The following is a 21290-nucleotide window of genomic DNA, read 5'->3' as shown; positions in this document are numbered from 1 at the left end:
AAATAAAAAAAAAATAAAAAAAATAAAAGCACACTGGCATATCCACAAAGATTCAACATTCAATTATAACAGCAATAATGATAGCAGAAGGACCCAGGGAGGGTCCATCAGTACTCAAAAAGACCCAGATGCCACAACTCACGGACTCACAGTACAAAAGCTCACAGGTGAAAAAAGAAAAGAAAAAAAAAAAAACCAGACTTTGAAGACAAGATCTTATCATTGATGGCCATCCAACTTTCTTGATAAATCTTTTCATGGAGGCAAGCCATCACTCCTGTATGCTATCTTCTTTGTACTATTAGGGCGGTGCCACCACAGAAGATAAAAGATGATGGATGGATTCACAAAAGACACAGCATCAAGAAGCTGCAAATTGGATTGGTGCTGGAAGGTGGGTCCTATCACTGTATGCGCATGCACTCAATCCATGGGGGAAAAATTGATTCTTTTTTGGGGGGGAGAAGAGAAAAGGGCTCTCTTCATTGAATTTACAGCACAGCACTGCACTACCATAACCCATGCGCTAAAATGTGATGCCTTTAAATCCTTAAAGCTTAAAAATAATCATTTCTTGGAAACACACAATCAAGATTTTCACCCCATTTTTTCTCTGCTACAACTGCACCAGACACTACCTCCAATGGAACGGGGGTGGGCTCGAGTCCCAGCTCTTTAGCCTTGAGTCTCAAATGCTTCAAGTAATCTATTGCTTCATCGAAAACGGACAGTGGATCCTTGCTCTTTAGGCCAGGGATCATGGTTTCGAGAGTTTTCAACATCTCGTGGATTTTAGCCTTCTTTTGGCTGGCGTGGGAATGGGGACTTTGTTCCTCACCTTTAAACTCGGTGCCCTTAACACAACTTGATCCTATATCATCATCATACCTGTGGGATCTACGCAGTTGCACTGAACTTGCAGTGTCTTTCAATGATGAATTCATGTACCCACCATCATGCAGCCTTTGCCTCTTTGATGAGCCATCACTACTAGCAAGTTCCCCGAATTGAGCATGCTCGTGGCAGCCCCCTTGAACTGGGAACGGGGAGTGGCCCGTGCTAGTTACTTCATCATCCTCGCTATCCCCATCAGAGTAGAGTAATGCATCGATTTCTTCTGTGTCTTCAGGCCTTTCGCTTCCATAACTGTAACTCCTATCCAATTGTTCTTGAATAATGAGTTCCCTGGGAGACCTGTGCTCAACAAGAGCTCTCAACTTTCCATGCCCCAGACCATTATCTCCAAAAGTTTTTCTAGACAAAACCTCATTCTGATGAGGAGGGAAAGATGGACTAAAAAACAGTCTTGTTTGATCTCCAGAGTGATCAAAAATGAGAAATCTTTTCCCAGTAGAATCACATGCAGAAGTTGGGACAGCTTTTCTTCCAATTCCATGGAGAAGAGCAGATTGAGATTCATTCATATGGGTAGGTATTGGCTGGAGGACACCATGAACTCCAACCAACTCGTTTGTTCTCGAATATGGTGATCCAGGGACCAAACCCGAAATCCCTTGAGAAACAGCATTTGCAGTAAACACATGAGAATTAAAAGAAGATGGCAGATTAGTGTGGTGCATGGGTTCTAAATGGTTTGAATCGGGTAAATTCCATGCAGGATAGTGCCAGCAAGGTTGATGCTGCTCGGTGACCATAACCATTCAGCCAAAAACGAAAACCTACATTCATGGCTTCGATTCAACATTCAAGGTAAGAATTAACATAGTAACTCTTAACAAAAAACCTGTCATCATACCTTGGATATTGACTGCTGTTATCCCAAAGCTAATCTCTCTCAGGAACAAAAATGAAAGGAAAACGACTGTAAACTCGAACTTAAGGCAATATTGTGGATACAAACTTCAATTTACGTGACAGGCTTAAGCAATTGACGGAAGTACTCAGCCTGGTAACAAAAGGAAACAACAAAAAGATTAGCGACCTTCAATTCCAAGTATCATCACATGGTAATATGGCCCATAGAACAGCACAAAAATGAGTTGGTTAGTTCATCATAACAAGAATCAAGTAGTGGTGGGAACCTGGCAATTCTGCAGTGGTTGAAAGCATGCTATAACTCTAACTATAATGGTCGCTTGTCCTGCAATCCCAGTCTCATGTTTTAAGGCCCGAAATCTCGTCTGACTTGCTGCTTGGCACACCATAACTCCTTTCAATCCTGGACTGAACTTCAAAATCTATGCAAAAGACTAGTCTGGAGCACAAGACAATTAGACACACAAAACGGAAGGTCAAACTAAAGCAAGGATCGATGAATTTGGGCTAACTTGAGGCAGACTTTAGAGGTGATGGAATTGGAAATTTCAACAAGAAACAAAGCTGGGCATAACAAGAAGAAGAAGAAGAAGAAGAAGAAGACCAAATTTAGTTTCTAAAACTCGGTTATTTAGCTAATCCTATGGATAAAACAAGCAAAGAAAAAAAGATGATTGGCACCCATGGGTAGCTAGTAAAAGAGGATAGTGAGAGGGCTGAATAGGTTCACAGAAGAAACATGTTTACAGAATCACCCTGCAATATAAGTTCAAGGAGATAACATAACGAAACACATCAATCGATAGGCCCAGCCACCGCATACTATTCGCTTATATACACAACCACAACAGCATACACCAGAGAGATCAATTTTTGTTCACCTGAAATGGTAGAGCAAGAAAATGCATCAAAAATCATTGAAAAGAGAAGAATGTGCAAACAAAGTCATCTAACTAGACATTAGACATCTACTCAACTTTACATTTAAATAGGAAAACTGGGGAAAAGGAGAACCCACATTCCTTAATTATTTTCCCTTGCTTTCTTAAGGAATCAAAGGAAAAAAAAAAAAAAAATTGAACTTGCCCACAATTTTACAAGGAACAAAAATATGGATTTCAGAGGCAAAAAACTCTGAGCATAAAGAAAGTCCAGGTAAATGAGCTAAAGAATAGCAAATAAAAAAAAACAACAAAATTTTATCATACATTCAATATAATGACTTTAAACAATAACACCTACAAATCCATAAAAAACAAAACATCATCAGATTATCAGCTTTATATGTTGTTTCAGTTAGTTTAGACTTTCCAGAGAAAGAAAACGAAAAATCATAGCTTTACTTTCTATAATCACATGAACAAGGATTTCTTGAGCACCCAACTAAAGATTCAGATGAACCAACAAGAAAACACTAGTTTCAATATGTGAAAAACATAGCTACAGACAGGCAGATACAATGAACAAATATGCACACACAAAATGAAACAGGTGAGTGTGTAAATTCAAGAACAATAAGGTCTGAAATGGAGGAGAGAAATCGAGGAACTAACAGGAAAAATATCTGCAGGGAAGATCGTTTGCCCAGTGCTCAGAAGGCCCAAACTTAAACAAATTTGTTAGTGTGAGGTAGATGGGGAAGAAGGACAGGAGAGAAGTGAAGTGAACAGTGAAGCAGAGAAGCAGAGAGTTGCTGAATGAGGAAAGAAGTAAGGAAACAAAGAGATGGTATGACTATATAAAAAATTTCTAGTTCAAGAAATTTTTTTAGGCTTTAAGCCAATGAGGCTTCCATTCTTTTTTACAAATCTTATGCTTATATCATACATACATACATACAGTAATTAATTACAGCAAATTGTATCCCATACTGACTCAAAAATAATTGAATACAATATTTTAATGTCAAATGTCGATACACAAGAAATCTGCCTATTTTGGACATAACCATCATTGTCGCTGTCTACTGAACCAATGAGCTAAATCTGTGCGAATAATTACACGAATATATACTTGACTAGACAAATCACTTCTACCCTTCAATCCTTAATAACAGGCAAGATTCAAGGGAACTAGATCATCACCCTATATTCCATCACAAACTTTAACCATCACTATTAACATTACTTTTAGAATTTTAATTTCAAAAATTTTATACTTGAAATCAATCAGTTGTCCAATCAATATTACTAACTCAATGGGATTTGCCTTGGCATTTTGGAATTGTCACAATCCCCAAGATTCAAATCCCCTAAAAAAAATAAAAAAAATAAAAAAAAAAACCAGAAAAGCATACAAAAGATTGAAAATCTCCCACTTTGGAGAGAGTGGTGGAAGCAGCCATCTCCCATGATATCATTTCTATCCCTTTTGTGACTTTGATACTCCATTAGCAGCAGCATCATCATTCTAAATCAATCTTTAGACCTCAGCATCTGCCTTTAGGAGGCAACTAATCCCAATCCCACATTGTCCCTTTCTTTTTGAGTGATAACGATAAATCAGTTTAAGTTGTCTATAATAAATTGGCTCAAATTAAAAATTCAATTAGTTACTGTATTCGACGATGAAAACCTTAGGTGCACCGAATAAAAAATTATAACTTTTTAGTTATAAAGTCAACAACATGACTAACTTGGTTGGGGTTGTCTCACATACATAGTCTATTGCACTATAATTGGTGCATGAGGTGTTCTTGATAATTAAATTATTGAAAAAAAAAAAGAGAAAAAAATTTATATTTTTGGTCCTTCAGTTATACATGTGGTACAAATTTAATCACTCAGTTATATGCGTGACCATCTTTTAACTCTTAAGTTATGCACGAAGTAGAGATTTTAGTCACTCAAAAATTATTTCTACTACCAATTTGTCACTTAACAAAGTGGCTGATTTTGTCATTCAATAACGTAACTAAAATCGCTACTTTATGTATAAATTATGAGTTAAAAATGATCACACATATAACTCTCGAACTAAGTATGTAAATGAGTATAACAGGAAAATTAAAAATGCAATATTTCAAAAAAAAAAAAAAAGTTTAAGAAAAATAATGATTAAGACCATAGGCTGAAGCAGGTCCAACCACCACATAATTTATCAAATTTGGTATTAATCATGGTTCACAATCTATTAATGTCATGACCCATGATCACCAGTCATCGACTGCCACGTTGCAGATTAACTTAATCTTGCCCATCTTGCAGGTCTACACTTTGGATGACAAAGGGAACCCCAGTCAAAATCAGCATAACTTTGATTATCTAGCTTCTTGATTTATTTAGTTTTGTGTCCATATTCGAATAGTGGAGTTGACGTCTAGATTTTTTTAAGATCGGCGACAGTGTGAGGATTATGTTTGAACGGATTTTTTATGTGCATCGGTATTTGGTTATGTCTATTAAGTCATTGAATCACTTGATTTACATCTTTTCAAATGTTCTGTCAGGTCAAAGTGTGGAGAGGCCCTTGGAGTTGATGATTCAATCTTTTGGGAGAAGTAGATTACATAGTATCAATTAGGATAAATTATGTATTATCAGAACAAAAATTATCATTTTAAAGAGTAATGAGTCAAACTTTTCATTAGAATAGCTGAGTTATATATTTTATTTTATTTTAACTTTAGGTGATCCTAGTTTCGCCTACCGATCAGACTTTAGTCTTTATGTACGCACAAGTGATCAAATTCAAACCTTCCAGTATCCTTGAGTCATCTTTCATATACATGTTTTCAATGAGATTTGAATCTCTACGCTTTCACCTCCCATCATTCTTCCAAGGTTGAACCCCAACCCTAAAGGCCCCCCATACCCCGACCCGACAAAACATTTGGAAAGATATAAATCATGGTAACTCAATTGAACATGAACCACAGAGGCTAGACATTTGCTCACTGCGCACAAGGAATCCCCTCACTATGAGAGATTGCTCCCACATTGTCACTGGTGAGACTCGATCCCTGATCATTCTTCCAATGTTAAGTCCATGATAAATTTTAGGCAGTAAAAGGTGTAAATTTTAAATCACATCTTCTTTAACTTACAAGGAAGTTCGGCAGTTGCTGAATTTTTGTACTATTGTTGATTCCCAAATTATATCATGCACCGCGCGTCTTTTTTTTTAAATGAAAATAAACAGTGTTTGTTTCCACCGTTTCGCACCCTTTTGCAAAAAGTAACTCTGTTATTCAGTGTAATTTTGTATACACTGCAGTTTCAGTTCAACACAACTACAATTTCATTTCGATATAACTATAGTTTCATTCGATATTTATAGACTCAAATATGTGAAAGTTTATTTAATTTTATTTTATATATACTATAGTTTCATTAAAACACAACTACATGATCATTTTGATATAATTACAGTTTCATTGTACAATATACACTCAAATATGTGGAATGTTATTCCGTTTCATTTTATATACACTGCAGTTTCATTTCACTATAACTACAGTATCATTTTGATATAATTGCAATGTCGGTTTAAATATACTGTAGTGTCAATTGATGTTTAATACACCAAACAAGCGGACTGTGTTAACTCTAACGGCGGATCATTTCTTTCCTTAAAGAAACGGCGCCGTTTTTGACCGCGGTGCACATGCACCGCGGTCTATAATATAACGACTGATTGTTGATTCAGACGTTATGCCATGGAACCGTGTTCACCATTCATGGTGAACACGGTTCTAATGGTGTTAGTACACCGTTATCTTTTTTTTTTTTTTTTTTTTTTTTAAATTAATTGCGTGACTTTTCGTCTTTATTTTCACATTTTGCGGTTTCACTTTAATTTGAAGTGAACAAAGATTTCGGACATTCATAAATTATGAATTCATGCCTGCACATTCACTTTGGAACCATGCCTACACATTCCCGTCCGAAATCACGGACATTCATAAATTATGAATCCATGGCTGCACATTCACTTTGGAACCATGCCTACACATTCACTTTGGAACCATGAGATTATGAATTTTCTGTTATAAGATTATGAATTTTCTGTTATGAGATTATGAATTTTCAGTTATGAGATTATGAATTTTCTGTTATGCGATTATGAATTTTCTGTTATGAGATTATGAATTTTCATTACATTCATAATTTCGGACATTCATAAATTATGAATTCATGCCTGCACATTCACTTTGGAACCATGCCTACATATTCCCGTCCGAAATCACGGACATTAATAAATTATGAATCCATACCTGCACATTCACTTTGGAACCATGCCTACACATTCACTTTGGAACCATGAGATTATGAATTTTCTGTTATAAGATTATGAATTTTCTGTTATGAGATTATGAATTTTCAGTTGTGAGATTATGAATTTTCTGTTATGAGATTATGAATTTTCATAAAATTCATAATCTCATAACAGAAAATTCATAATTTGATCAAACGCGCGCCGTTAACTCCACATCCGTGAAATTTTTTTTTTGGCCTAAAAACGACATCGTTTTATCTTGTGTTCACCATTCTCGGTGAACACGATTCCATAGCATAATTTGCGTTGTTGATTGGAGAAGCCTCAATCAATGGGTCAATCACCAGATATTGGGTTTGGTCGTTTGGGCTCCAATGTTGATGGACCAAGAAAGCTGATTTAAAGTTCAACAATTGTTTTTGTTTAACCCTAAAAGAAACTACAATAGATCACTCAATCTCAGCCCTTAAAGCCCAGATCTCAATTCCCTTGGAGCACAACTTCTATACGGACAGGTCCCAACGGAACTTTACTTCCCTTAAAGCCAACTTATCAGTCGATTTTGGTTTCACTATTAGTTATTTAGCTGTTTGAGTTTGTTAGGTGTTGTGTCGTTTTTACACAACATTTTAGATGTATAACATGAATATGAATCTTGACCTTAACAATCTAGGTAGTAACTAGTCAAACAAATAACACATTACCAGAAACAACACTGCCAAGAAAAACATACACGAGTAGGGAATCACAACACTTTTTTATTTTTTGCTTTCCTTCTAGCTTATTCCTAAGGTCCCAAAAGTCCTAAGAAGGATAACAAGGAGGAAAGGGATAACAACAAACATGAATCATATCACAAATTCACAACACAACCTTTGGCATTATGAGCCTACAATATAGTTGTTATCTGCAGTGCAGATACACTCTGCTCACTAATGACTAATCTGATTCAACTCCACCATTGATGCACAGCAACTCCCTCCTCTCTCAACCTTCCATGCAATTCCAAGCACTGCCAATAAGCCCTTTGCCTCTGGTTCTCTTCTCCACCTTCACCTTCTTCCCACTGGCTTTTGCACTCCAAGAATAGCTCGTCTACGAGGCATATTGTCCTCTCCCTCACCATTTCCTCGACCACCTCTGCTTCTGCCTTCATCACCACGTAGTCTGCATCCTTGACAGTGTTTCTCAGCCAGTTGGACAGCCCGACGCTCTCTTCTCCTGTTTTTGTTTCCTCTGAATCCTCGACTTTGACATCAATGTTGTAGAAATCGAATTCTTGATTGTTTGCAGGGTAGTTGTCATGAAACCATTTCTCTGCGCCGTTCTTGTCATCAGAAATGAAGACTCTTCGAGGGTAGTTCTGGAGTGAATCCCCCATCAAATCTGGGAGGAACTTCATCTTCCTCATGCTCGATTTCGCCAATGCCTTTCTTGGTGGTTCCAGCAAGGCATCCTCCAAGTGTTTCAGCGCTGCTTTCTTGGTTTCTGGTGTAGTTCCACAGATTATCTGCTTTTTTCTTGAATTTGCTACATCATCAGCCAAGCCGTTTTTCCTCATTGCAACCATGGTGCTTTCGAATCTTCGAAGATACACAATTGCATAGTTTCTTGGCTGTAATAGTTCATCCGAGAGGTCATTGCTGAATGGGATGATCATAATGCCACCGGGTTTGAGAATGCGATCCATAAACTTGGTATTCCGGGCGCTTGATCCGATGGCAAAATCGAAGGACTCATCAGGAATTGAATTGGGAGGACCAGAATCCGACCCAATCACCCACTCAACTTCATTGTCATTCAAGAATTCCAAGTCCAAATCATCAACCAAATCGCCATAGCCAGAGCTCACAATGAGGCCCTTTTGGCCCTTGTTGAGAACACCCTCATCTGCCAAATCACGAAAAAGAATAGGCAGCATAGTGAAATCGCCCTCGTCGGAATACACGACAGCGTCATCAACAACGTTAGAGGAGCCTCTCAGAATCGACCCAATCGAGGGCAGAGTGATAAGAACCATTGCCAAGAACAAGGAGCGTGACATTATCCACAGAAGCCGGTAATCAGGGAGTTTGATTATCAACAGGGATTCCGGATACAACGCTATTCCGACGCCGTGAAAGCCATGGTTTTTCAGCTTCACGCGGCGCTTACCGCCGCCGCCGTGCCTACAAGCCAAATCCATCTCAGAAACAATCAGTCGAACACTTGGTGGACAACGGCCAGCCAGCAGCCAATAAACGCCAGATCCGCAAGGCAAGAGCAAATCTTTCTTCCGGCAATCGGGAGAATAGGAAGGGGCAGCAGAAAACCGATCACCAAAACCTCATCCAACTCGGAATTACACAGGCAAAGAGAGAGATGGAGAGAAGCTAGCTAACAATGGCGAAGGACAAAAATTTAGCGAGAGCAAAACCTGGCAGCGGTGTGATTCCCACCCACCAGGGCAACACGACTGCTTCTAACGCTGCTCCAAAGAGCCAACAATTCCCTAATTCTATCAAACTCCATGCCTCCTATCCTCTTCTCCTTCCCTCCAACCCAAAATTCTCATCAGAATTATCTTAAGATCTTCACATAATCACAATCTGAAACACTCAAACCACCCGAGCAGGAGGAAAGAAACGGAGAAAAATGGGTGGGGCGTTGAAGGTAAGGAAATGCGTGTATTTAAACCAAGGAATTGAAGGATGTGATGGGTCGCAGAATTGAAGCTCTGCCTGGACCATTGTTTTCTGGACAGTTATTATCTGCGTTCAATTAGCAGTTTCAATATTAACCACACATTTGTCCTATAATCCTGCTTCCACTTTCATTTCTGCCTCCCACATTTAATCCCGCCATATTCACCATTCTTCTCATCTCCTGTTTCTCCAACTCCTATATTAAGCATTTCATTTACCCGCCTTATTACCGTTAGCCGTTCAAAACAAAAAATATATACTTCCATTCCATTTACAAAAAGATCTGCACTAATTATCCAAAAGTAACTCTGGTCCTGATACCAAATTGAAACATATGCTCCATCTCAACCAAAACTTAAGCTAATAATTGAATTGCACAACATTAATGGTTATATGCTCAACAGTCAAATGGCCTATCGGCCCCTTAGAGGTAAGGAAACATTTTATTTAGGAGAAGAAAAAAAATGTATATTTAGTTATTTACTAATTCTCATCCACACTTTCTACTATTGTATTGTGAAAAGTAAAAAGAGAATACTATGATGTTTTCCACCCCAGTTCTTCGTCATTACCATTCTGTCGGTGGATAAAAAAGTGGGTACCACATCATATATATTCATTCATTTATGTGTCTTAACTGACTTCTAACTCCTAAATATTTGTACATTAGACTTGACAATAATATAATATAATTATAGTATGGTGTCACGGAGATTTTTTTTTTTTTTTTTTAATAAAGTTAGAATGATACAAATAATTTCATTAAAATTGTTTGGAGGGAAAAGCACAAATAATTGAGGATGGAGCTAGTGACGTTTACAGATAGATCCAGCATGTAATATGTATGGTCCCTTTTTCCTGGGTTCCACAATGCATTGTCGTCTGTGTAAAGTATCAATTGTACCAACTGCATGTCTGCATACATATTACTGCTCAGTCCTCACTAATAATGGAGATTGAAATGAGTCACCGAGTAGGTAGAGTACATTTCTTATATTAAGTTATAAATTTGATTCCTGTTATTATTTTTTTGATTATGTTATATAGAACTTTTATAATAAAGATTATGTGTCTTCCGTTTGAATTTACAAACTATTATACAAGAATGTTACATTCTTAAACAAGGACTGTACTAGTACTTTCAACAATATTACCATACTTGACCACCTGGGCCATGGACCAACTGACACTTTTCTTTTTCTCCTGAATTATATATTTATATCATTTTTTCACCTTTATGTATTTGTATGTCAACATTAGTCCCTTCAATTATTTTAAAGGTGGCAGTTTTTATTTAATTTATTTTTATTTTCTAACAAATTATTGCTTATATGTGTGAATTAAAATACATAAAAAAAAAATAACACACATTATTTGTAAATATTATAATTATAATGTTAAGCTAATATTAATTAAGACTTGATTAAACATAAATAATTCATTAATGCTAAATTAGCATTAATGAATTATTTGTCTTTAAGTCTTAATTATGTTACTTGAATTAGTTTAAAATTATAATTATAATATTTGCATATGGTGTCTATTTTTTTTTTTTTTTGTTTACATTTATTCTAATTTCACATATAAGTAATAATTTGTTGGAGAAGAAAAATAAATAAAATACTTATTTACTTATTTTGCTATTATTTTAAGGATAAAAATGTTCATTTAATAGAAAGGGGAGGGGGGATCGACACTTTTAAAATAATTGAAGAGGCTAATGTGGATGCATGAATAATTTAGGAGGCAAAAGCGCTATCAACATATAATTCACGCAAAGATAAAAAATTGTCTAATTTTCCCATTTTAACTATTTATTATAATTCAAAATTATAAGTTTTTAATTTCTAAAGTATAAATATAAAAATAATGTACAATTTAACCATGGTAAAAATTTTGTAATACAATTAAAAATTATAAAAGTATATATTATCATTTTAAAAAAATATTAACATTTATTAATTCAAATTTTTAATAAAGTAAGTAGGTTTGACCAAATCAATAACATAAAAAAGTGGGTCGTGGACCAAGATAAATATATGATTTTTTTAAAATTAAGGAAGTTAATAGGCACCCGCTCCTTGTGGAACCAAGAAAGTCAAGAAGACAATTTAGCGTACCATTTGTCCCATCAACTCAATTATGTAGGCCAATCTTATAATATGTAAATGAGTAAGACTATAACTACTTTCAATTTTTACTTCATTTTTTATTTTTACTTTCAGCTTAAGTAGTATGTTATGATTCACTAAAAAAAAAAAAAAAAATGGACCATAATTTTTATTACTCTTTTTCTCTTATATATATATCACTAAAATCTCAACACTCTGCTAGAATTTTACTCATTAAGATTCCATATATCATTTTCCTGTGCAAATATATAGTATGTTTGGTTTTCATGAATGGCTAGCCATCTCACACACACACACATTTTAATAGCAACAGAGTAATATAATGTTAATAATAAAACACAACACGTACTTTTTTACACACAAATGTGCATGACATGCATTCACGTAAATATTATTCAATTCACTACTGACATACGAGTACAACTGCGACTCTTAAAGAACAACATGCCATTGGTTCAAAATGGGACTATAAATGAAATGTAAAATAGTATAAGATGAATGTATAGTATATCATGAACTGTAAATATTCTGAGAAATCTGGAGAATCTAAACGCATGATGGTAAGCAAGCGTTTAAGAAATCATGGCTTCTTTGGGAGCTCTGGCTTGGGAAATGCTGGCTGCTCAGGTTTTGGAATCTCCGGCACCTGAGGCTTTGGGAGTGTTGGTAGCTCCGGTTTTGGAATCTCAGGCACCTGAGGCTTTGGAATCTCCGGTACTTGAGGTTTGGGGATTTCAGGCATCTTGGGCTGTGGAATTTCCGGCACCTGAGGCTTTGGAATCTCTGGTACTTGAGGTTTGGAAATTTCAGGCATCTTAGGCTTTGGAATTTCCGGCACATGTGGCTTTGGAACCTCTGGTACTTGAGGTTTGGGGATTTCAGGCATCTTGGGCTTTGGAATCTCAGGCACCTTAGGCTTTGGAACCTCTGGTACTTGAGGTTTGGGGATTTCAGGCATCTTGGGCTTTAAAATTTCTGGCATATGAGGCTTTGGAATCTCCGGTACTTGAGGTTTGGGAAGTTCAGGCATCTTGGGCTGTGGAATTTCTGGCACCTGAGGCTTTGGAATCTCCGGCACTTGAGGTTTAGAGATTTCAGGCATTTTTGGCTTTGGTATTTCCGGGACCTGAGGCTTTGGAACCTCTGGTACTTGAGGTTTGGGAAATTCAGGCATCTTGGGCTTTGGAATTTCTCGCACCTGAGGCTTTGGAATATCCGGCACTTGAGGTTTAGAGATTTCAGGCATTTTGGGCTTTGGAGTTTCCGGGACCTGAGGCTTTGGAACCTCTGGTACTTGAGGTTTGGGGATTTCAAGCATCTTAGGCTTTGGAATTTCAGGCACCTGAGGCTTTGGAATATCTGGTACTTGAGGTTTGGAGATTTCAGGCAGCTTAGGCTTTGGAATTTCTGGGACCTGAGGCTTTGGAACCTCTGGTACTTGAGGTTTGGGAATTTCAGGCATCTTGGGCTTTGGAATTTCCGGCACCTGAGGTTTTGGAATCGCCGGTATTTGAGGTTTTGGGAACTGTGGCAGCTCAGGTTTGGGGATTTCAGGCAGCTTGGGTTTTGGAATTTCTGGGACCTCGGGCTTTGGTAATGTTGGGATTTGAGGCTTAGGAAGTTCCGGCGAGGTTGTCTCCAGAAGGTGTCTGGCCTCCGTTTGAATGGTGCCGATCGCCACCGCAGACAGAGTGATCAAGAAAAGCAAGAAAAAGCAGGATGGGTTGGGATGATGAGCCGCCATTCTTGGTGATGAAGACGTATGTACGTTTTCAGAAGAAGATATATATATATATATATATTCTGCTTCTATTTCAGCTTGAATTAGATTGTGTTTTGTTTTGTCCTGGGATTGTATCTGCGCAAGTTTATATAGAAGTGAGATGCGGAGAACAAGAAAAAGATGGAAGCTGGTAGGAATAAAAAATGCATGTGTTAGTTCAACTTCTCAACAACACTAATCTGAAACAGTCCAGCTCTTCTTTGAGCTTTGAAAAACGTACCATCCAGTTCAACTACATTATTTTCTTTGGACAAAAACTTTTCCAACTCCTTCATCATCACACCTAATACAATATTGGACATGCCGTTGAGTGGATCATTAGTTATAGACAACTCAGATTAATTATATTAAGTATTAACTAGTGATTTTTCACTGACTAAGGTCATAAAACATTAAGACTAGATTTACAGTGACTTTAAATTTTTCTTATCATTCAAAAAAAATGTTTTCAACTTATTCATACATGGCAGATCAGAGAGATCTTTAAAAGTAAAAGCAAAAAAGAATACTAAAGATTAGACACAATCCAATCCGGGCAGCAAGATAGAAGCTAGCGAAGGAGGAAAACGTACGGTCCTTAGCTCATTATCCGGAAGGTCGTCGGCCGGGGTGGCTTAGCTTCTAGGAGACTACTATACGAGCTTCCACCGTCACAATATATGCGGCCGGAAAACGTCGACGCCATTACGATCATCATCAGAATCGGCAGAGCACCAGACAGTGAGCATTTGTGGTGTGCCATTTTTTCTTTAAATTTCTCCGGGCTGTCAGTGATTAATTCTCTGAGGAGTGATGATTATATTCATGATTGAGTGGTTTAATTTATTGGCCTTCTTGGGTGTTAATCCAAATCTTGGGTTACCATTGGATTACAAAATCTTGGAAGTTGATTGGCAGCTAGGAAGACGATGTCTGAGTCTCATCTAACTGTTATTATTTGCCGCGCGCAACAATGAGGAAACCAAAAAGGCAAAAACCTTAATTAGCTTGCTATTGAATAATCAATGGTTTTCCCTATAACGGTTACTATATTAATTGTCTTAACAACACCCTTGTTTTCTCTCCTATCCTCCTTTGAAATCAACCAATACATGCATGTTTATTGCTCACGGATGAAAACAAAATCCATACCCACAAGATTTCAAGTTTGATTTTAAATTAAATAAGAATGGTTTATTGGCGGCCTTCTTAGTTTGAGGTGCATTGACTTCATTGTAGTCCTTTGCTAATTAACTATCATAGTGTCACAAGATTGGGTTTACTCGATCAATGCACACCCTCAAGTTGTTGTACCTGTGGGGTTTCATCTATATCGTCACTCAAAAAGAAAAATTCATATAATTGAAGAGTCCAAATCAAGAACACCAAGAAAACTCCAGAGTTAAATTTGGCCAATGGTTATCCAAGTGTTACTATATTGTCTTAACAGCATCCTTTTTTTCTTTCCTATTCTCCCTTAAAAATTTCTAAGATGACACGGTGTTAATTGATTGTATCCAATATTATGGGGACAAATTATTAGCAGTATTAGATATATATAACTCAAACAACATAACCCTATAATCAACACAAAAAGATCAGACACTCTAAAAAGTGCCTATGCTAGAAGAAAATTTATAGAAATTTGTCAAAAGTTGTGGACCAATTTAAATTAAAGAGCTGAGGTCAATAGATAACTCTCACAATGAGTCAAACTTAGAACCTTGTGATTATTAAGACAGGTCAATTGCCAAACCAATTAAATCTAATGGTATATTTTGTTGTGTTTATTGTGATGGTAAAATTTAACCAGAAAAGAGTGAAGATGCAAAAGATATAACTATGTAAGTGGCTTACCGTTTATTCAAATATTATTATATAGGGGAGGCATACAAACTAGTAGTAACACAGTAATACATACATTTCAATTCATACATATATATATATATATATATATATATATATATATATATATATATATATATATATATATATAGTATTAGTATAGCAGAGAGATCCTTCTTTCAAACAAAGGGAAAATACTAAAGAACATTTGAAACGAAGCGGGCCGGCAAGCCAAGAAGCTATATATATAAATGGTGCGTAGCTATTATGCTATTATTGGAGTCAATACAATCTGATCTTCTGCTATCGACTGAACAGGCCCAAGAGGAAAGTCATCTATGGTGATCGGCGGTGGAACCACATCCGGAACAACTCCTGGGAGCGGCGTCACCGGCGGCGGAAGCTCCTCCCCAAGAGGCGGCGGCACAGGAAGTGTGCCCGGCGTGTCGGCGACTTGTAAGAGACTGCGGGCGGCTTCTGCCCTCATTGCGCTGCCGGCGATAGACGCCATTATGATCAGCAGAATTGGCAGGAAGCACAAGAATTTCTGGTGGGCCGCCATGTTTAATTTTGGATGATGATCGATCAGTTATAGGCCACGGGAAGATATATGGATCTGTGTGTTGATTTGTGATGATGAGTTGGTGAATGCATGGGTTTTATAGAGATTTAGGAAGCCATGCAAGTCACGGTACGAGCCATGAGAGTTAACTATATTATATTAGGGTTGCCTAATTTTAGGCATCTCCTAATTAATTCAAAGGAAGAAATCTTGCATGATTAATTATTGGAACCCAATGACTCGACCCACCGTCCGGCACCTGTAACTTTGTACCCAATTACCCATGCCAACCCTAGGACCGAGCATCCTCGCAACTTCCACTTATTATGTTAGATCGACTTTAAGATCAAGAATCAACTTCACCTCACTTTTATTGGGTAACTTTTAATTAACTTTCGCTCTTTCGGTTGATACATTCTCTAAACTTATGCCTATAGTTGATTTGACCTCTTAATGCGGCCAACTCTAAGGTCAGCATGCTTTACCTTGGATTTGCGCTCCGCACTAGGCGTTTTGAGCTTAAAATCTGAGTTAAGTCTAATTTATACATCATGAATATCTAATTATACATAATAGTTTACATGGTCCTAAGACATTGCATGATCAGAACTGAATTTGAATTAATTGCATAAAGGTAGAGGTAAGTATACTTGTTGTGGTAGAGAAGAAAAAAAAAAAAAAAAAAAAAAAAACAGCCCGCAGCCATTACGGCATTTTCAATTAAGGGTGTGTTTGGAAACCCGGAAAATGACTTCTGGAAGTCATTTTCCGGGGTTTTGGTGTTTGGTTACATTGGAAAATGACTGGTCAAAGGAAAATGGGGTGGAAGTCAATGGAAAAGGAAGGCAATTTTATGGAAAATGACTTCCCCTTTTTTTTGGGGGAAGTCATTTTCCAACTTTTACACCAACATCATCAACACCATACCACCACCACCACCACTACCAACATACCACCGTCGCCGCCATCTCCACCATACCACCGCCACCACCACCACCATACCACCGTTGTCACACCACCACCATCACACCACCGCCGCCGCCACCACTACCACCATACCACCGCAACCACCGTCGCCACCACTACCGTCGCCGCCACTACCACCATACCACCGCAACCACCGTCGCCACCACTACCACCATACCACCGCAACCACCGTCGCCGCCATCACCACCATACCACCGCCCCCACCACCACCATACCATCGCACCCACCGCCGCCGCCACCACCACCATACCACCGCCGCCACCACCACACCACCGCCACCGCCACCGCCACCACCGCCACCACCACTACCATACCACCGCAACCACCGCCGCCGCCACCACCACCATACCACCGCAACCACCGTCGCCGCCACCACTACCGTCATACCACCGCCGCCGCCACCACCACCATACCACCGCCACCACTACCACACCACCGCCACCACCACCATACCACCGCCACCACCACCACACCACCGCCGCCACCGCCACCACCACCACCATACCACCGCAACCACCACCACCACTACCACCACCATACCACCGCAACCACCGTCGCCGCCACCACTACCACCATACCACCGCCGCCGCCGCCACCACCATACCACCGTCGCCGCCACCACCACCACCACCACACCATCGTCATACTACCACCACCATCACACCACCACCAATTATTATTATTATTATTATTATTATTATTATTATTATTATTATTATTATTATTATTATTATTATATAACGAATAACACCACTACCACTACACCACCACCACCACCATAATATTTTTGATATATTATTAGTTTTTTTTTTTTTTGTTAAAAAACTTAGCTATTTTTTATTATATTTAAAATTAATATTATATTATTATATATTATTATACATGTTGTAATATTCTAAATAAAATAATTAAAATGTTTAATTATACAATTCTACTCATTTTCCAGAAAATGAACCAAACACACAAAAACAGTTTTCCAGAATGCAACCAAACACAGGAAAGGAAAATGTTTTCCGGAAAATGACTCATTTTCCAGAAGTCATTTTCCTGGTTTCCAAACGGACCCTAAGAGAGAAAGAAAAATGGGTTGAATAATTAATTATCTGCCGCTCTCTACTCTCTAGCAACCTAGCTTGATCGGTTTGTGGTTTTAGTTTCTAAAGCATAAATATTAATAAGTATAAATATTTCACGATCAGCAAACTAATTTGCTCATATTCTTACTAAATGCAATTGGCTATCAGCGTGGTTATATGTACCTGGAGAGTAATCCTCACGAGTCTAGTAATAGTTTAGCGAGTGTTTGGTTTTCAAAAAAATATTAATCTTATAAATATAAAAATAATGTACAATTTAATAATTTTAGAAATTTGCAATAAAATTTAAAATTATAGAAGTATATATTACAATTTATAAATTTAAAAATATTTAACAATTATTAATTCAAAATTTTAATATATTAAGTTTGACCAAATCAAGAACTTAAAAATGTGGGTCATGGACCAATTATTTATTACTGACATACACGATGAGTATAACTGCGAGTCTGAGAGAACAGCATGCTCCCATTGGTTCAATATGGGAGTGTATACATGAAATGAAATGTAAAATACTATAAGATGAATGTATAGTATATCATGAACTGTAAATAATCTGAGCATTATATTCTGGAGAATCTAAGATTCTAAACGCATGATAAGCAAGCTAAGCGTTTAAGAAATCATGGCTTCTTTGGGAGCTCTGGCTTCTTTGACAGAGTGGACCAGGTCCACAGAATAATTTGTCACACCTGCCCACCTGGGCCATGGGCCAACTCTGCAAGATCTCATATATGGGAAGCTTAAATTATTTTTATTGTTTAGCTAGGAAAAATAACACTTTTTTTTTTAATACAGAATTATATATTTATAGTATTTTTTTAACTTTAATTCTTTGTGTGTTTATATTAGCCCCTCAATTATTTTAAAAGCGACGATTCTTATTTTATTTATTTTTCTTCTTTAACAAATTATTGTTTATATGTGTGAATTATAATACATGCAAAAAAGAGCATATAAAATTATAATTAAATGTTAAGCTAATATTAGTAAAGACTTGATTAAACAGAAACAATTTATTAATGATAAATTAACATTAATGAATTATTTATATTCAAATCTTAATTATGTTACTAGCATTACTTTTAAATTATAATTATAATATTTGTATATGGTGTCTATTCTTTTTCACATATATTCTAATTCCACATATAATAAGTAATAATTTGTTGGAGAAAAAAATAAATAAAATACTTATTTTGCCCTTATTTTAAGGATAAAAATATCCATTCAATAGAAAAGGGGTTGGGGTAGGATCAACACTTTTAAAATAATTGATGAGGCTAATATGAATACATGAATGATTCAAGAAGCAAAAACACTATAACCGTATAATTCACATTCACATAAAGATAAAAAGTGTTATTTTCACATTTTAACTATTTATAATTCAAAACTATTTTTCTATGTTATATTAGTTGTAACTTTCAAAATTATAAGTTTTTAATTTCTAAAGTATAAATATAAAAATAATGTACAATTTAACCATGGTAATAATTTGTAATACAATTAAAATTCATAAAAGTTATATTTATACACTTCAAAAAAATCAACAATTATTAATTCAAATTTTTAATAAAGTAATTAAGTATGTTTGACCAAATCAAGAACCTAAAAAAGTGGATCGTGGACCAAGATAAATATATGTTTTTTTTTTGTGAAATTAAGAATGCGATCTATGCGGAGCGTTTTAGAATTTCACTTTGGCAATGTGTCATTTTACTAACAAATTAAGATTCTATATATCATTTTCCTGGGCAAATATATAGCTAGTATGTTTGGTTTTCATGAATGGCTAGCTAGCCATTACATAGATATATTTTAATAGCAACAGATTAATGTTAATAATGAAACACAACACGTACTTTTTTACATACAAATGTCCATGCATGATATGCATGCACGTAAATATTATTCACTACTGACATACACGAGTACAACTGCGACTCTGAGAGAAGAACAGCACGCAACAATTGGTTCAATATGTGAATATAAATGAAATGTAAAATAGTATAAGATGAATGTATAGTATATCATCAACTGTAAATATTCTGAGAAATCTGGAGAACGCATGATAAGCAAGCGTTTAAGAAATCATGGGTTCTTTGGGAGCTCTGGCTTGGGAAATGCAGGCTGCTCAGGTTTTGGGATCTCCGGCACCTGAGGCTTTGGGAGTGTGGGTAGCTCTGGTTTTGGAATCTCAGGCACCTGAGGCTTTGGAATCTCTGGTACTTTAGGTTTGGGGATTTCAGGCATCTTGGGCTTTGGAATTTCCGGCACCTGTGGCTTTGGAACCTCTGGTACTTGAGGTTTGGGGATTTCAGGCATCTTGGACTGTGGAATTTCCGGCACATGAGACTTTGGAATCTCGAGTACTTGAGGTTTGGAGATTTCAGGTATCTTGGGCTTTGGAATTTCCGGGACCTGAGGCTTTGGAACCTCTGGTACTTGAGGCTTGGAGATTTCAGGCATCTTGGGCTTTGGAATTTCCGGCATTTGAGGTTTTGGGAAGTGTGGCAGTTCAGGTTTGGGGATTTCAGGCAGCTTGGGCTTTGGAATTTCCGGCACCTGAGGTTTTGGGAAGTGTGGCAGCTCAGGTTTGGGAATTTCAGGGAGCTTAGGCTTTGGAATTTCTGGGACCTCAGGCTTTGGTAATGTTGGGATTTCAGGCTTAGGAAGCTCCGGCGAGGTTGTCTCCAGAAGGTGTCTGGCCTCGGTTTGAATGCTGCCGATCACCACCGCTGACAGAGTGATCAAGAAAAGCAAGAGAAAGGATGGGTTGGGATGATGAGCCATTATTGGTGATGAAGACGTACTTTTTCAAGAAGATAGATAGATATTCTGTTTCTATTTCAGCTTGTATTGGATTGTTTTTGTTATGTCCTGGGATTGTATCTGCCCAAGTTTATATAGAAGTGGGATGTGGAGAACAAGAAGAAGAAAAGAAGTTAGTAGGAAGAAAAATGCATGTGTTAGTTCAACTTCTCAACAACACTAATCTTAAATAGCCCAGGTCTTCTTTGAGCTTTGAAAAACGTACCATCCAGTTCAACTACATTATTTTCTTTGGACAAAAACTTTTCCAACTCCTTAGCTTCTCCATCACACCTAATACATTTGGTCATGCTATTAGTTGACCAGTTGTGGACAACTTAAGTTAATTAATTAATGATTTTTCATTGATTAGGGTCATAAAATGTTAAGACAATATTTGCAGGGCCTTTGAAT

The 21290-nt window shown here is 37.1% G+C and overlaps 2 protein-coding genes across 9 annotated transcripts; both read right to left on the bottom strand.

Moving 5' to 3' along the window:
- Positions 1 to 20: 20 nt before the first annotated feature.
- On the bottom strand, positions 21 to 3508 carry LOC109167205 (transcription factor SAC51-like). Its single transcript, XM_019316171.1, has 4 exons — positions 3330 to 3508; positions 2043 to 2657; positions 1757 to 1906; positions 21 to 1679 (listed from the first exon to the last, which is right to left on the bottom strand). The coding sequence occupies exon 4, from the start codon at positions 1659 to 1661 to the stop codon at positions 558 to 560; it is 1104 nt and encodes a 367-aa protein (XP_019171716.1). The 5' UTR covers positions 1662 to 1679; positions 1757 to 1906; positions 2043 to 2657; positions 3330 to 3508; the 3' UTR covers positions 21 to 557.
- Positions 3509 to 12276: 8768 nt separating this feature from the next.
- LOC109167223 (periaxin-like) lies at positions 12277 to 21047 on the bottom strand. Of its 8 annotated transcripts, none has more exons than XM_019316202.1 (5): positions 20271 to 21047; positions 13224 to 13391; positions 13080 to 13151; positions 12951 to 13007; positions 12277 to 12878 (listed from the first exon to the last, which is right to left on the bottom strand). In XM_019316202.1, exons 1-5 carry the CDS (start codon positions 20856 to 20858, stop codon positions 12390 to 12392), a joined length of 1374 nt encoding a protein of 457 aa, XP_019171747.1. In that variant the 5' UTR covers positions 20859 to 21047; the 3' UTR covers positions 12277 to 12389. The 8 variants fall into 8 exon arrangements, with proteins under 8 accessions (XP_019171747.1, XP_019171749.1, XP_019171746.1 ...); XM_019316204.1 differs by having other exon boundaries at positions 12951 to 12998; positions 13095 to 13151; positions 20271 to 21046; XM_019316201.1 differs by having other exon boundaries at positions 13080 to 13391; positions 20271 to 21045.
- Between the last annotated feature and the right edge of the window lie 243 nt (positions 21048 to 21290).

Source organism: Ipomoea nil, unplaced genomic scaffold (genome assembly GCF_001879475.1).
Source record: "Ipomoea nil cultivar Tokyo-kokei standard unplaced genomic scaffold, Asagao_1.1 scaffold3147, whole genome shotgun sequence".
NCBI classification, from domain to species: Eukaryota; Viridiplantae; Streptophyta; class Magnoliopsida; order Solanales; family Convolvulaceae; genus Ipomoea; species Ipomoea nil.
This window is presented reverse-complemented; position numbering and strand designations above follow the sequence as displayed.

Coding starts and splice junctions, on each gene's coding strand:
- LOC109167205 (XM_019316171.1), bottom strand. CDS start 1,661: ATGGTTATGGTCACCGAGCAGCATCAACCTTGCTGGCACTATCCTGCA.
- LOC109167223 (XM_019316201.1), bottom strand. CDS start 20,858: ATGGCTCATCATCCCAACCCATCCTTTCTCTTGCTTTTCTTGATCACT. Junction 13,008..13,079: donor CAGAGGTTCCAAAGCCTCAG/GTCCCGGAAACT, acceptor CCAAAGCCTCAG/GTGCGAGAAATTCCAAAGCC. Junction 12,879..12,950: donor CCAAACCTCAAGTACCAGAG/GTTCCAAAGCCT, acceptor CAAGTGCCGGAG/ATTCCAAAGCCTCAGGTGCC.